Source organism: Ascaphus truei, chromosome 3 (genome assembly GCF_040206685.1).
Source record: "Ascaphus truei isolate aAscTru1 chromosome 3, aAscTru1.hap1, whole genome shotgun sequence".
Classification (NCBI taxonomy): Eukaryota; Metazoa; Chordata; class Amphibia; order Anura; family Ascaphidae; genus Ascaphus; species Ascaphus truei.
This window is the reverse complement of record NC_134485.1, coordinates 318483859-318502129: the sequence shown is the minus strand read 5'-3', so window position 1 is coordinate 318502129 and position 18271 is coordinate 318483859. Positions and strand designations below refer to the sequence as shown.

Genomic DNA, 18271 nt, shown 5'->3' with positions numbered 1-18271 from the left:
CTGCTTTTTCCAGATCTAACTCTCGAGCTTCACACGGAAGACATCGGAATCCCCCCTAAACCAGAAGACAGGTAGGGAACACCTCCCCTCTAATGTATAACATTGCGGGAATGAGGGTACCTGGACATTGAGGGACTGCGGATCAGGTAAGATCCCAGGCGGGATTGCTGCTTTAGATATTGTGACACGGGGGCGTCCAGGCACTAGTTATGGGGTTCAGGAACATTTACACACACACACACACAGACACATAACAAGGACTAATTGTAGTATAATGTAATACAATAAATAAACTAATGTCAAAAACGAATGTTGTTCTTACTAGGAATTTATTCATTTTTCTTTTTAAAGCGGGTCTGGGGGCGGGGCTAGGTGGCGAGTAGATTTTTTGTTCGGCGAGTAGATTTTTGGGTGATTTGTTGAACACTAATATATATATGTATGTATATATATATATATATATATATATATATATATATATATATATATATATATATATATATATATATAATGTAATCATAAATGTATAAACAATGCAAATGTAACAAAATATAGCTAATGAAAAAGACAAACAAACTAGATCTCTAAATATGCATTCATTATTCTGATATGTAGCTATAATTTATATGCGAGACATATATTGCTCCTATCAATGCCTATCAAATTTTTAGTGAAAATTTTAAACAATTACACAACCAAAAATGATATGTTGATTGCTCACAAATATTTAAAAAAAAACCCAATATAATTTAAATAATAGTGGCTGGCAATATTTGGTCAAAGATAATATATTGCTGAAATGAGGAGAGAGAGAATGAGAGAGAGAGAACGAGAACGCAAAAGGGAATATACCAAAGTATCCATCAAGGTCTCTACATAAACAATTGTATAAAAAATTACTAAGGTCCCAGTCAGTATTTGTGATGCAACGGGGTCCGGGTCCATGACATATATATCCAGTACATCTCCCTGTGATCTAATCGATTGATCCTATTCCCTCCTCTGATGGGTGGTGAGATCTGTTTTCATTTAGAACATATCAGCGCCACCTAGTTTACAAGAAAAACAAGAAAAAACACAAAAGCGCACCAAGATGAGAGATAGATATTGTATTAGCAACAAATAATAAAATTAGTAACTTACATATAAAATTTCTTTAATAATCCCCGATTCTGGTGTCTATCACAGGAGTAGGGCATCACATAGGAAGTATGAAGGGTAATCTCAGTTCTGAGAGATCAGACCCGCGCGCTGGGGCTGTCTCTGTTCACTCTCCTGTCCTCCACGTGTGGTAGCGTGGTGCAGAGTGTAGCACACATGTGCAGGAACCGGGGCCTTCAATAGGTGTCCTTAGGATGCCTGTCCGTTTTTGATAGCATAGAAACGATCGGAAATAAGCAGGAACGGTACACTTGAGTGTGTACTGGTGGTGGGTAGTAAAACCGCCAGCCACAACAGTCGCGACGCGTTTCGTTTAACAAAGTAAACTTCTTCAGGCGATTTCTGGGACACCTGTTTAGGGGTCCCTTATAGGTCTAATTCTGTGCGTCATTGGTTAATACCTAATGGCTGCATGGCCAATCAGGCTCATATACTGATAGGGGCGGGCCACAATAGGAAGACCTCCCTGTTAGTGCATTTAATCCAGTAATGAATTACACTAATTGAGTATATATATAAGTGTAAATAGAAAGGTAAACAGACCTTAAAGGGGAGCCAAAATCATGTGTCCCAAATAGTCAAGTGCAATAAAATATGCATAGTAGTAGCATAAAAAACAAAGTATATGTGCATACTGGATAACAACATTAATAACATTAAATGACATATAAATAACTTTTAAAATATGGGAAATAGAACAAATGGAAAGGTGGGTGGGGGGAGGGGAAGAATTGAAGAAAAAGTGGAAAAAATAAAAAAAATAAATAAAAAAAAAGGCTTATAAAATGAATAAAAACCACTGTAATGATAAAATAGCTAAAAAAATCAGATAAAAAACAGATAAAAAAGGTATTAGACCAATGTTTGTATCAAATTGCAGTATGCATGGTTTCACCTCAAAAAAGGGGTTAATTCCACATAGTCGTTCAAGCCCCCCGGGTACTTGGATTGGAGGGTAAATATCCAGAATTGCTCCCTTTTTGCAATCTGAAGATCTATGTTACCAGCCCGTACATTAGTTGTTATATGTTCGATGCCCATATATTTAACCCCTATAGTGCTACACTGATGGACATCCTTAAAGTGTGACAACAGATGTGTCAATGGTTTATTAGATGCCAGTAGCTTGGGAATATTAGTGATATTTCTGAGGTGCTCCATCACTCTAATTTTGAGCTGACGTTTAGTACGGCCCACATACTGTAAACCACATCCACATTGCAGGATATAAATGACATAAGTGGTTACGCAATCGATGTAGCTATTAATTTCATATCTAATATCTGTCGCTTTAGATTTAAAGTAATCCTGAGTAAGCATTCGTGGACAGATTTTGCACCTATTGCATCTGTGGTTACCTTTAATGCCTAACATCTCCCTAAGATCTTTCTTTTTGTTTGAATCACTGCCTTTGAGGAGACTAGGGGCCAAGATACTTTTTAGATTGTCGGATTTTGTGAACACAATCATTGGTCTTTCTGGTAAAGTTTTTGCCAAGATTGGATCCATCTGCAAAATGTACCAGTATTTGTTCAAAATATATTTGATCTTTCTATGAGAACTATTAAATTTTGTTACGAAATATGGTGCGTGTTTCTCATTTTCCCTTTTATTATTTTTATGGTCTGTTTCACTGGAATCTGAAGTGGGCAATGTGATAAGAGAGCCATTAGTCACTGGATTCTCCAATGGTTGAACTAGTGTCTTTCCAGTGGAAACACACTTTTGTTTACCATTGGGTTTACTATTCTTAGGTTGAATCAGTTTCTTCCTATTAATGTTTAATGCTCTTTTGTAGGCTCTATCTATAAGAGTCACATAGGCCATAGGCCATGCAGCCATTAGGTATTAACCAATGACGCACAGAATTAGACCTATAAAGGACCCCTAAACAGGTGTCCCAGATATCGCCTGAAGAAGTTTACTTTGTTAAACGAAACGCGTCGCGACTGTTGTGGCTGGCGGTTTTACTACCCACCACCAGTACACACTCAAGTGTACCGTTCCTGCTTATTTCCGATCGTTTCTATGCTATCAAAAACGGACAGGCATCCTAAGGACACCTATTGAAGGCCCCGGTTCCTGCACATGTGTGCTACACTCTGCACCACGCTACCACACGTGGAGGACAGGAGAGTGAACAGACAGCCCCAGCGCGCGGGTCTGATCTCTCAGAACTGAGATTACCCTTCATACTTCCTATGTGATGCCCTACTCCTGTGATAGACACCAGAATCGGGGATTATTAAAGAAATTTTATATGTAAGTTACTAATTTTATTATTTATTTGTTGCTAATACAATATCTATCTCTCATCTTGGTGCGCTTTTGTGTTTTTTCTTGTTTTGCTGATATTGGTATCACCATCGGGGTTCCGGTGGAGACCACATTTGGAGGTGGGGGAGACACCTCATAAACACAGAAGCAGCAAGAGAACTGAGAGGGACCAACACTCCAAGCTTAAAGAGCCAGAGCGCGGACTGAACTTTTCATTACTGGTAATCTGTGTGACTCACTTGTTGAGTCACCCAGTCACTACATTCCTTTTTCCCATCCAGTTTACGCAGCAACTTTAAGTCTCTTTTAATAATTTTTTCCAATTTTACATATTCTTGTTTTAATTGGTATTATTTGTGCATTACTTGTTATATTATTGTACTGTATTTAATAGTTTTTTAACATGTTTCGCCCTCCCCTCCTACCCATTCCTTTCCCCCCCCCTCCCATTGTTCCTACCTCTTTTTCCTTTTTTCCCTCTCCCCTCCTACCTCCACCTCCACTCTCTCTGTCTTCCCCACCCCTGTCACCATCCCTATACGGACGTATTATGGCTGAATCAAACACCAGCCAATTTCTGGATTGTCTTAAAAACAGGTTTAACAAACCAGAGCTGTTTAGTAAGATATTCTCAGATATACCAATAGAAGAGGTGGCAACACCATGTTTAATTTCCCTAATGAATGAATTACATAAACTTTTGGAAAAAGAAACTAAGTCATGGCTAGAAATGGCCACATTAGAGGAATACATAAGGGTGGGTCGCATACCAAGGGGACTTAGAGTCCTTAAACCCTCCACATATAACACAGATAGTCCTGAGTTTGTCAAGGAATGGGAAAGGATCCAAGACCATTGCTCACTGGAGCTAATGCGGTTGTTAATTCTAGAGAGAAAGAAAGAAATCATTGAAATAGATGGTAAAATAACACAAGCTAAGAATGAAATCTTGGAGATCCCCTGCCTTGACAAACTACCCCAATTGACTAAAGAAATGAATGTCAAACTAAGGAGATCAGAAAATCAGATTTTGATCAATAAAAACAAAAAATTCCTTAGAGATAAGAGGGACTATGCACTTAACATTCAGCGATGTTGGGATACAGGAAAGGAAATAACTGCAGACGGGGACCCTGCTATACGTGACACTAATCCATCTAATGTCACAGCCTTTAACCAAACTAAAGGACCCTTACAAACCCAACATACTAACCCAAAAACTAATGTTTCTATCCCAAGGACACCAAGGGACCCTAATTTCTGTGCGAGACCCACCCATGAAAAACATACTAGACGGCCATCCAAATACCAGAGGAATGAAACTATGGATCACTCCGCACAGGTGAACCACACACATAGACCACAACAATCTAACCCTCATTATGCCAAACAAAATAGGAGGTATAGCAATAAATCACATACTCCGCAAAATAGGAGAGATACTAGTGCCCCTAAGAAACATACCAATTTTAGGGAGAAACATGCACATATCTCACATGCCATACCGTTGCAAAACAAGTATGAAGTTTTGAAGGATTCAAATGAGGGAATAGAGAATGAGGATTTTTTAAACAGGTTGGAAAAAATGAGAAAATCAATATCAACTTGGGACTCCAACCATCCGCCTCTATTGGGAGCCCCCCAAAAATTCACAAGGAAAAGGCAGGATTCAGGAGAGGGCATAGGGGAATTAGGACAAAGGGAGGAAAAACAACACTCCCCTCTCAAACTTACCCAGATGACCCAACATTGAGATCTAAGGGCATCTTTAACTTATCTAATTCCCGTATAGACCATACATTAATGAATGTTTTAGGCAAAGGCCTTTCATTTGCCCCTACACGTAGAGTTAACAATTTTGATCTTTACATTGATTTGCAGAAATTTAATCGCAAGTTAACTCTAAGTAGACACTTTATTTCGGATCAAAGGGGTTATCAAACCACCCCTGATACCATCAATCCTATTGTACAGAAATTGTCTACAAGTGAACAGACACAACTAGTGGACTTGATGTCACTTATGGATGAGGGCATTACCAATACCAACGAAAGTATATCTATACAACATTCATTATTCAAACCCAATTCTGTTTTTCACCCTTATCATTCTAGGGGACATCATATTGATATATTCAATAAATTGGTCGAAAGGGAATTTCAAACTCTGGGACTAGGGAAAGGTTTTCTTATGAATAAGAACTCCAATTTAACTGCACAGGAAAGACATGCGCTAAAAACGCTACAATTAAACCCTAATATAATTATACGTGAAGCAGACAAGGGTGGAGGTATAGTACTCCAAGACAGAGTAGACTATTGCAGCGAAGCTGTCAGACTACTGTCTGATTCACTGTCCTATTGTAAGTTACCTAGAGACCCCACAGCTGCATTCAAACTAGAACTAAATGTACATTTGGAATCCGCCTTAACATCAGGCGTACTTAACAAAAAAGAGTTTGAATTCTTATGCTGCTCGGCTCCCACCATCCCTATAATGTACCATTTGCCCAAGATTCACAAATCACTCACGAATCCACCTGGGCGACCCATTATTTCAGGTATTAATTCCCTCACTGTTAACCTTCCTTCTTATGTAGATTCTTTTCTTCAACCTTTAGTACCACTATTACCTTCCCATCTACTAGACACCACTTCACTTCTCACTATTCTTTCAGATTTCACATGGAAATCTTCTTATCATCTAGCCACTCTTGATGTTCAATCACTCTACACCTCTATTCCACATGAAGGGGGTTTGGATGCTATTGATCACTTTTTGGCACTACACGGCACTTTACCTTTTCTCCAACATAGGTTTATTCACAGTTCAATTGAATTTATATTGAAACACAATTATTTTCTTTTTGAACACGAGTTTTATTTACAATTGTGTGGCACTGCAATGGGGACACGTTTTGCACCATCTTTCGCGAATTTGTATATGGGATGGTGGGAATCGGCCAACATATGGGGCATTGATGTATCTGCGCCGCAATTGATTATGTGGCGCAGATACATCGATGATGTGATTGTTATCTGGGACGGTGATGATACCTCGTTTGATAGCTTCGTTGCAAGGTTGAATGATAATTTGTTCAATCTCACTTTTACCAGTGAAATAAGTCCAAGTAAGATCATCTTCTTGGACTTAGAAATTTACATAATCAACAACGAGTTACACACGAAAACCCATTTTAAGAACACTAATGTTAACTCCTTTCTACACCCAGAAAGTGGACATGAAAGGAGATGCATTAATAACATCCCATTCAGCCAGTTTTTGCGCATTAGGCGTAACTGTGCTGATATAGAAACGTTCAAGGTACAATCTCAAATACTCTTTGAGCGTTTCTTTCAAAAGGGCTATGATGTGACTCTTATAGATAGAGCCTACAAAAGAGCATTAAACATTAATAGGAAGAAACTGATTCAACCTAAGAATAGTAAACCCAATGGTAAACAAAAGTGTGTTTCCACTGGAAAGACACTAGTTCAACCATTGGAGAATCCAGTGACTAATGGCTCTCTTATCACATTGCCCACTTCAGATTCCAGTGAAACAGACCATAAAAATAATAAAAGGGAAAATGAGAAACACGCACCATATTTCGTAACAAAATTTAATAGTTCTCATAGAAAGATCAAATATATTTTGAACAAATACTGGTACATTTTGCAGATGGATCCAATCTTGGCAAAAACTTTACCAGAAAGACCAATGATTGTGTTCACAAAATCCGACAATCTAAAAAGTATCTTGGCCCCTAGTCTCCTCAAAGGCAGTGATTCAAACAAAAAGAAAGATCTTAGGGAGATGTTAGGCATTAAAGGTAACCACAGATGCAATAGGTGCAAAATCTGTCCACGAATGCTTACTCAGGATTACTTTAAATCTAAAGCGGCAGATATTAGATATGAAATTAATAGCTACATCGATTGCGTAACCACTTATGTCATTTATATCCTGCAATGTGGATGTGGTTTACAGTATGTGGGCCGTACTAAACGTCAGCTCAAAATTAGAGTGATGGAGCACCTCAGAAATATCACTAATATTCCCAAGCTACTGGCATCTAATAAACCATTGACACATCTGTTGTCACACTTTAAGGATGTCCATCCGTGTAGCACTATAGGGGTTAAATATATGGGCATCGAACATATAACAACTAATGTACGGGCTGGTAACATAGATCTTCAGATTGCAAAAAGGGAGCAATTCTGGATATTTACCCTCCAATCCAAGTACCCGGGGGGCTTGAACGACTATGTGGAATTAACCCCTTTTTTGAGGTGAAACCATGCATACTGCAATTTGATACAAACATTGGTCTAATACCTTTTTTATCTGTTTTTTATCTGATTTTTTTAGCTATTTTATCATTACAGTGGTTTTTATTCATTTTATAAGCCTTTTTTTTTATTTTTTTTTTTTATTTTTTCCACTTTTTCTTCAATTCTTCCCCTCCCCCCACCCACCTTTCCATTTGTTCTATTTCCCATATTTTAAAAGTTATTTATATGTCATTTAATGTTATTAATGTTGTTATCCAGTATGCACATATACTTTGTTTTTTATGCTACTACTATGCATATTTTATTGCACTTGACTATTTGGGACACATGATTTTGGCTCCCCTTTAAGGTCTGTTTACCTTTCTATTTACACTTATATATATACTCAATTAGTGTAATTCATTACTGGATTAAATGCACTAACAGGGAGGTCTTCCTATTGTGGCCCGCCCCTATCAGTATATGAGCCTGATTGGCCATGCAGCCATTAGGTATTAACCAATGACGCACAGAATTAGACCTATAAAGGACCCCTAAACAGGTGTCCCAGAAATCGCCTGAAGAAGTTTACTTTGTTAAACGAAACGCGTCGCGACTGTTGTGGCTGGCGGTTTTACTACCCACCACCAGTACACACTCAAGTGTACCGTTCCTGCTTATTTCCGATCGTTTCTATGCTATCAAAAACGGACAGGCATCCTAAGGACACCTATTGAAGGCCCCGGTTCCTGCACATGTGTGCTACACTCTGCACCACGCTACCACACGTGGAGGACAGGAGAGTGAACAGAGACAGCCCCAGCGCGCGGGTCTGATCTCTCAGAACTGAGATTACCCTTCATACTTCCTATGTGATGCCCTACTCCTGTGATAGACACCAGAATCGGGGATTATTAAAGAAATTTTATATGTAAGTTACTAATTTTATTATTTGTTGCTAATACAATATCTATCTCTCATCTTGGTGCGCTTTTGTGTTTTTTCTTGTTTTGCTGATATTGGTATCACCATCGGGGTTCCGGTGGAGACCACATTTGGAGGTGGGGGAGACACCTCATAAACACAGAAGCAGCAAGAGAACTGAGAGGGACCAACACTCCAAGCTTAAAGAGCCAGAGCGCGGACTGAACTTTTCATTACTAGTTTACAAGAAGATGAATGCTTGGAGACCGGATGATTTAGGTCCCCTTTTTTTTAGTAATCGTAAGTGCTCCATAATTCGCTTTTTGAGCGGTCCGATTGTTCTTCCAACATATTGCTTACCACAGCCACAAGTTAAAATATAAATGACAGATTTTGTGTCACAATTGATAAAGGATTTAACTTTATGTTTCTTATTTGATACTGTGGTCAACCCTTTTCTCCTTCATATTCTCCATATTCCTGGTATTCGTAACAAAGCTGTTTCCTGGATTTCCTCTTACCTCTCCCATCGTACTTTCAGTGTCTCTTTTGCGAACACCTCCTCCTCTATTGATTTCTCTGTGGGGGTGTCAGGAATAACCCTGACACAGTTTCCTAAGTCTCCCCTCTCACAGTTCCTTTGTCTGCCCATCGGGTGTGCTGCTATTTTCTGTCTGTTCTGGGTTTTTCCTCTGTCTGTCTCCTCTTTGGTGCTCCTGTCTTCTGTCTCTGCATGCCTTTTTAGTTTCTTGTTTCCTGCACCTCTTTGCCTTTGCTTTATTTGTTACTGACTCACTCTACCCTGATATATTTATGTTCTGTATCGAGCTCTGTACATATTAAAGGCCCTTGCCTATGAACTGGCTTGCCCCTGACTGTTTCCGGCTCCCCTGCTCAGTCCTGCTCCCTGTCCAGTCTTGCTCCTCTGTCCTGTTCCTGCCTTCCTGCTGCTGACCCCTGCCTGCAACCCTGACTAAGATTCCTGGTGCCTGTCCTTGACCCAAGCCTGTGACGCCGACGATCCTTGCCTGCCCCTGCTGTTCCGGCCATCAAGGTCCTATCTGCTCCTGGAGTCTCCCTTGTGACAGAAAGCAAAGGCATCTCTGGACCTTGCCGAAACAGATCCTCAACATGCCAGCTTCAGCAGACCCCTTCTGCTTGTATTGGTGGAAGATAAGTGCTTTTGTTGGTGTTTGGAAGACCCATTTGGATCTTTAAGTTTTTTTGCCACAAAGTGTTCTGCAGGATTTGTTGTGTATTTTCTCCCTGGGACGAATTCCCTTAAAAAAAAAATTGGATTTCCCTGCAGTAACTGGTGTCACCACTTCAGACTCTCAGACTTTCATTTTCAAGACAAGGCTTGTCTCTCTCTGCATTACCTGGTTGGGCCACTGCAGATTTTCAGACTTGCATTACTTTGATTTATTTGCTTGGATATACCACTGCTGTTTTCACAGGTTACCATTTAAAAAACAAGAGTACTCCCATTGTTTTTTTGTTTTTTTTTGCTGTATGCTGTGATTTTTCCCCCTGCAATTTATGATATTTCTATGACTGATACTAAGGTCTAAAATCTAAAGACCAGCTCTCCTATCTTTTGTCACCGTGTTCATGCTTGGTATTTCTGTTGTTCATTCGTATGCTTCTGCTTTATAGACACATTTCCTCTTTACTGTTTTTTTGGGGGAGGTTGGTTTCCCTATGTCTGAATCTATGGCTCCCACTTTGAAAACAGTCTTGAGCAATAAATGTGAGCACAGTACCACTGATTCTTCAGAATTTCTCAAGGCAAAGAGAAAGAAAAAGAAGAAAGGAAATTCTCTGGTTACAGTGGAAACTGCAGAAGGAATTAAGGATGACCCTGCAACATCAGGAAAATCACTGTTAGAGGTGTCTTCTCTTTGTCTTGTATTGTAAATAAGCATTTCTTCTCTGGTGGTCCCTTCAACTTTTTGTAATGCTTTATCAATGACCTGTGTCATATTTCCTTTCCACAAATATGTTATACATTGGTTTAATTTGTTTACAATACAAGACAAAGAGAAGACACCTCCAACAGTGAGATGATGCCTTATATAACCAATTATAGCCAACAGGCCACAAATATAAGAAATATCTTGAAAAAACATTGGCACATCCTACAAAATGATGAGTGGCTTAAAAATATCATATCTGAAAATCTCACACGCTCCTAACATTAAAAACATAGTCTCCAGCTACCTAAAACAGACAAAAAAAAAGAATGTTGGCTCACAACAGAGACTGGTGGTTTTCACAGATGCTAGAACTGTAAAGCGTGCAGAAATTATAGAAAACATGAAACAACAAGTAGAGAATTTCACTCGATAAATTTAAAAAAATCTTTTAAAATAAAACAAAACATTACATGCAACACGGTTGGAGTGGTATACATTTTGGAATGCACATGCCAGCTCCAATACATAGGAAATACAGAAAGGAAACTAGAATAGGTGAACACATTCGGAATATTGAAAAAGGACTTCAGAGCCGTAGTGTTTCCAATCATTTTAGATTCAAGCATGATAGAAACCCCAATGACTTGACATTTTGGGGCATTGAGCACGTTGCAGTGGACTGGAGAGGTGGAGATTATGTTAGGAAAATCTCTGAGAGAGAATCCTATTGGATACATACTCTGAAACCATCAGGTCTTAACATAAATTTTGATTGTGTCCTTTCTGTAAAAAAACAATTTTATGTTTTAATAAAATGGGAATGCAGTTTTATTTGGGAAATTCACCAACAAGAACACATAAAATGTATACTACCAATATTAAAGGCAATTTCTCCCTTCTACATTAATTTATACCAACAATGCACTGACATAGCTTAGCCTTATCCTCCTCTATCAATTCATAAAGAGGACCAACTCAATTACTTTTATTATATAGTCTTTTTAACTCTTTATAGAAATTATTTTAAATCCCCCCCACCCCCTACATAGATTTTTCCCCTTTTTATTGTACTAGAGATATATTTTTTTAATTTATTACAGCCTATTAGAAACTACTATGCTTTAAATTATACTTGAGTTAAATAATCTACAATACCAATTTAACTCATTATACCCTTATGCCACAAATTTGCTTTCCTCTCTGCAATTCCATCTATGTGCTTATTTATTTATTCCATAAATTATTTAATATTCTTTAAAAAAAACGAATATATTTATAATTTGCTTCTATATAATGTATTGAATCTATAAATAGCTATAATTAGCCTCACAAGCACTGTAATCCACATACGGCTGCATACCTAAAATAAAGTATTATGTAACACATAAGCTACAGCGTCACACTGATCACCCAAGGGTGTTCCAAATTAATAATCAGTTACAGCGAGCAGGTAGGCCGGTGGGTATATAACAGCCTTCACCAACCCTCATGAACTATCCCTATACGAAGCGAATTGAATTCATGAAACACGTAGGGTGTCCGTCCTGAGCCACCGTAGTCCAGCTCTGACGTCACGGAACCTGGAAGAGTTTTGACTAAACAGCGCCAGGATTCATCCCAACACACCGAATGGAGGACAGGAACTTGGTCCAAAGCACTACCTAGGAGAAGGTCTGTGAAGTACTGACGCACACAAGGGGGAAAACAAAGGGAAGCAACACCGTGGGGAGCGGACAGCCCCTGGAGAATCCCACGAACCCGAGAGTGAGCAAACAATGTTGCAGACCCAGTGCAGGAACCCAAGACTCCCATGGTGCATAGCTGGAAAGCTTGAAATTCGACTGCGCTCGCAATTTTATGTTTGTGAGTTTGCAATCATCTTTTAATCTTATTAAAACGTTATTATGTCATGCTGTTTTATGTACTCCTTCATTAAGGTGCAGTTCCCCATTTGTTGAGACTGCAGAAGGACTCTTCGAATTCAAACAGAGACTCTCAAGCTAAGTATCTTCTGTTAAGAAACTGCTTTATAATAGTATAAGAACACTGTTCTCTTCTACATACAGTTTCTTTTCCTTTGTTGCAGCCCTTTGCGCCCAAACGCCCAGATTAACCCTTTCCACTAACGAAGCCATGATGGATGACGTTGCGGCTTCCAATTGGCCCGCGTTACGTGGGTGTAACGATCGTGCTCGGCATATAGGACATTGTTAAAATGTATTATTATGTATAATATGTATTATTATGTCTCTCACAATTTTGATTAATAGCACTTTATACATATGTTTATGTTTTTAATTTTAAGCTGTAATTGTTATTAATATTCTTTTCTTAAGTTTATTATTAAGTTTATTATTAATGTTAGTCTTTATGTAGAATGTCTGTTCTCTATATTTTGTTGTATTTTTATCTTTGCACTAAGGTTTAAGAAGCCCCTTTTTTGTTGTCACGGACGTTTTTAAATGTCAGTTTAATAAAGTTACAATTGTTCCAGAAGTCAGTGCACCAATCAGAGCGCACTACCTGTTTGCCCATACTCATTGCCTTGTATTTGCAGACATGTGAGGTCTAATAAAGTTTAGTGTATTGATGTGATCCCAATGGCCAATTGGGACACATCTAATAGGTGCTGCTTTCTGATTGGTCGTGATAGCACGATCAGTGCTGTATTATAAATTGGGGCTTTTTGGGTTGTTCTGTACACCTTGATAAAGGGCATTTTTGCCTGAAACTAGTTGGTGGACTCCTGCTGCGGCCTAGGGGGGACCCTTTTGTCCACTTTTTATGTAATAAATCTATTTTTTTGTTGCTAAAAACCGTGAGCCTCCTTCTGTTACTTTGGGCAGTGCACTGCTTTATTTTTCTACTTGTATCTTCTGTTAAGAAACTGCTTTATAATAGTATAAGAACACTGTTCTCTTCTACATACAGTTTCTTTTCCTTTGTTGCAGCCCTTTGCGCCCAAACACCCAGATTAACCCTTTCCACTAATGAAGCCATGATGGATGATGTTGCGGCTTCCTATTGCCCCGCGTTACGTGGGTGTAACGATCGTGCTCGCCACAAACCGGGACCGGACCACGGGGTTGAGGTGGGGAAGTGAATACACCAATCTTAGGCCACGGAGTGAGGTCCGGAGTGCGGATTCCGTGGTCAGACTTAGCCGGGTCAGGGTTGGAGAAGGCAGGGTAATCCGTAGACAAGCCGTGGTCAGGGTTGGAGAAGGCAGGGTAAACGATATCCAGGCTGGGGTTCAGCAACAGGAAGATAGGTGCGTAGCGTTTCAGCATAGAAGCTGCCGCGTAGGAATGGCCTCTGCGTGAAGAACGAGAGCGGCCCATGAGGAAGGCCTCTGCAAGGGAGAAATGCAGACAGGCCTCAAGAACAGCGGAGCAGGCCTTTGCATGAGGAATATGCAGCCAGGCAACAGGAACAACGATGCAGGCCTCTGCAAGGAGAACATGCAGACAGGCAACAGGAACAACGAAACTTAGTGCTGGGGACTCCAGCGCTTCAGCACGAGAAACAGGAAAGACTAAGACAGAGGTGTTTGTGGCAAACACAGTTACATCTAAGGAGAATTTGGTTTATGCTCAGCAACTTCCTGGAGGAAAGGCAGCAGCTAAATAGCACAGGAAGCCAATCAGGCCAGAGCTGCACAGGAGGTAGCAAGAAGCAGGCGATACCTGATTGCAGGTTTAGGGAGGGCTTGACTGGAAACTGAATAGCTCTGTAAATATGAGTTCCAGCCAAACCCAGGAGCGGAATCCTTACAGTGGGACATTAAAAATGCCATTTTTTTTTCTCCATCCGTAGATGCTACTGGCAGCATCTTTTACCCGGTAAGCATCCTTGGAAGAAGGGGTCCCCAAAGCTGACATTTATATGGGGCAGCTCCGGAGACCCTCTGCTTCCTATGTAAAAAAAAGGGCAAGCTTAACTGCTCATTTAAGAAAAAGTTAGACATCTTTTTAGAGAGGAATATAAACATATACCCAAAAACTTAAACAGATGTTGATCCAGGGAGAAATCAGGATTGCCAATACTGGAATAAAAAATACATTTATTATTTTCACCTTATAAAAAATTGGCTAATGATTTAATAGTGCTTTTTTTTTTTGCGTTCCTCGGGATCAGTAGTCTTCTGGACTACTAGTTCTATAAGGGGATAACGGCCTTAATGGGTTAACTGTATGGTTCATGCCTGAACAACAGACACACCATGTTGTCTGTATTCACGCTAACTGCATAGCTAGCACCAAAGTAGTTAAGGAATAGCAGAGAAATGAAAAAGGTCATAATACAAAGGGGCCTTAGAAAAATAATGAGACATTGAGAGAATGTTGGGGAGTACAGGATGGCATAGCAGGTGTTAATGAACATAGTGATAAGGGCACAGCTGGAGAGAGAGACGGTTGAAATTATATGCCTCTTTTCTAATGTAAAACAATCTAATTTAGCTAGCCTCTCATAAATCAGATTGTCCATTCCCTTTATTAATTTGGTGGCTCTTCTCTGCACTCTCTAGTTCCATAATTTATTTTCTAAGGAGTGGTACCCAAAATTGTACTCCATATTCAAGGTGTGGTCTTACTAATTCTTTATAAACGGGCATAATTATCTTTATTTTCCTTCCATCCATTGCCCGTTTAATGCAAGATAAGATCTTGTTTGCCTTTGCAGCTACTGCATGACTTTGGGCACTATTGCTAAGCCTGCTGTCTACAAGCACTCCTAAATCCTTCGCCATCAAGTATTCCCCTAATTTATCCCCATTTAATTTGTAAGTTGCCTGTCTATTCTTGTTTCCCAAATGCATAACCTTATATTTATCTATATTAAACATCACCTGCCATTTAACTGCACAAGTTTCCAGTCTCTCCAAGGCCTTCTGGAGGGAAATTACATCCTGCTCTGATTCTATTACCTTACACAATTTAGTATCATCAGCAAAGATGGAGACTTTGCTCTCTATGCCAACCTCAAGGTCATTAATAAACAAGTTAAAAAGCAGGGGTCCCAGTACCGATCCCTGAGGTACTCCACGCACAAATTCAGCCCAACTTGAAAACGTTCCATTTATGACAACTCTTTGTTGTCCATCCTTCAACCAGTTTTCAATCCAGGTGCAAATATTTTTACTGCATCCAATTTGCTTTATTTTGTACACTAACCTCTTATGTGGAACCGTATCAAAAGCCTTTGCAAAATCTAAGTCGACCACATAAACTGCATTAACCTGGTCTAAATTCCTACTTACCTCCTCAAAGAAACTAATAAGGTGTAAGGAATCCGGTTCTGCTTTTGGTTATAGCCTTGCAGAACTGTGCAGTTTCTAATTACTCCGTCTGGCAATCTATAAGCACCTGTGCTAGCTATCTCTGCTGCCCTAGTCGGTGCTCCGTCATTGGAGGAATTCTCACACACCTCCCTCCTGTGATTGGCTCACTGCCCTTTATATACTAGGGCAGGCTTTAGCACTGACTCAGTGCTGAGCATAATCCTTCTCTGGACGTTAATGTGTTCAGCCACAAGCCTCCTGGCTTGTCTCGTTTGTCTACTAACCTTTCTAGTTCTCGTTATTAGTTCCCAGAGGCCTGCTGCTACTCTCCACGCAGAGGCCTGAGTTCCTGTGTTCCAGAGGCCTGCTGTTACTCTCTACGCAGAGGCCTGTCTTCCCGTGTTCCCAGAGGCCTGCTGCTACTCTCCACGCAGAGGCCAGAGTTCCTGTGTTCCTGAGGTCTGCTGCTTCACTCCACGCAGGGGCCTGTCCCGGACTCCTGTGCTGAAGCATTGGTTTGCCAGCACTGGTTCCTGGTACCTGCTGCATTCTCCCCTAGCAGAGGTTACCTTTCATTTCCTGAGACCTGCCGCTACTCTCCACGCAGAGGCCTGTTTTGGAGCCCTGTGCTGAAGCGCTGGTTTTTCCCGGCACTGCCCTGAGGTGTTTCTCGGCCAGCCTGCTGTCTTCTCCTACAGACACCGGTGTCATGGGCCGAAGCCGCTCCTCGCGCAGAGGTCACTTTCACGCTCCTACGCTGAAGCGGGGAGCTCCTGTCTACCCGTTGCCGAACTCCTGCTTGAATAACGACGATGCTGCCTTCTCCAATCCTGACCCTGCTATGTATGACTACGAACTGCGCACTCCGGATCAGTCTGTGCGGATTAAGGTCGGTGATTATATAACCCCACCTCAGCCCCGCGGTCTGGTCTTGGTTTGTGGCGAGCACAACCGTAACACAAGGTTAGTTTGCCATGACCTATCCTTCATAAATCCATGCTGACTATTACTAATAATTTTGATTTCCATTAAGTATCCCTGCAAATTATCCCATATTAAACCTTAGCTTTCCCACTATTGATGTCAGGCCTACAGGTCACTAATTCCCCGATTTTGATCTAGCTCCCTTTTTAAATATAGGCACCACATCTGCTTTATGCCAATCTTGTGGTACTGAGCCTGTGAAAATGGAGGCCTTGAATATCAGTGCCCATATAAAAGAATAAACAAGATAAAACAAAAACAACAAAATTACAAAACTATAAGAAACCTGTATTTTCCAAATAAAATATTAAAAAAAGAGGGATTTACATAATAAAGATAAAAACAAAGCAGCCATCGATACAGAAGAGTAAAAATAAACAGTCAATTAATCCAGTCCCTCAATCAATCACAGTTAGTTTTCCCAAGCATTTTCAAACAACCATGAATTAGGATTTAACTGTCCAATCCCACACAAAAATGTAAAAACATAGAAGCAGAAAAACACTATTGCAAGTCCCCCAGAAGCGCTAGAAAAAGAAAAGCATGGAATATGTGATATGTTTGCATTAAATAAATCATTTATTTTCATTTGTGGTTCTGTCATTTTTTATGTTATCCTATCTAACAATGTAATCAAAGGAATCTCAAAATGGGCTGCTGAAGTAACAGTGGATTTGTCTATAAGACTCTGTAGCATAAAAAGTGTTAGCAGTACTAATTGCCAAAACAATAATTAGGCTGTTATCAAGTAACTTACTTCCGTAGGAAAGTGTCGAAATTCGTTAAAAGACAGGTTGAGGTATAACAAAGTGTTGCGTAGTGTAGTCAGGTCAGGAAGTCTAGATATAAAAAAGGCCTAAAAGGAAATGTTTTGCCGTAAGTTATAACAGGTAAAATGAATATAAATGAGGAGTACATAAATAATACAAGAAGAAAAAAAAAGCATACATTTACAAAGTTTGAGAGATCTGAAATACAAAACATTTAAACCTATTGGTGTCTATCTACAATGTATTCTTCAAGCAAGAAATCATTACCTTCAAAATGATTATCTTCTCGTTCAAACCCAGTAATGAGGCTTTAAATTATATTTGTTTGGAAATGGACTATAATTTAGCATTTTCCATCAGGATTGAGCACTTTTAATTGAACAATGACTTCACTGCACACTGGAGAAGGGCCTTCTAATTATAGCTAAAGAATTGGGTTCTAAGGAAAATTACATTGCTGACCTCCACCACTTATTTAATGTTAAGAAGTTGTGTTCGCTTTGCTCAGCAAGAGCTGAGTTTCATTTAAATACGGGTGAAATCTCTAAAGCAAGGAGAAGTCAGCTTCAGAGCATATTAAAAACAAAGTAGATTTTAAAAAAGTGATAGTACACTAATGTGAAGACTCTGCTGTTTGCAATTACAGCTATGAAGAGGACTGCAGCTCTATGCATAAAACAG

General features: G+C 39.7%; 1 protein-coding gene across 1 annotated transcript in view; it reads right to left on the bottom strand.

Annotated features, from left to right (window-relative positions):
- Positions 1–18271, bottom strand: part of LRRC63 (leucine rich repeat containing 63) — an 83624-nt gene that overhangs the window by 18633 nt on the left and 46720 nt on the right. Inside the window, exon 8 of the mRNA XM_075591141.1 lies at positions 17578–17676. Coding sequence (XP_075447256.1) covers positions 17578–17676 — 99 coding nt within the window. The remainder of the gene's footprint in view (positions 1–17577; positions 17677–18271) is intronic.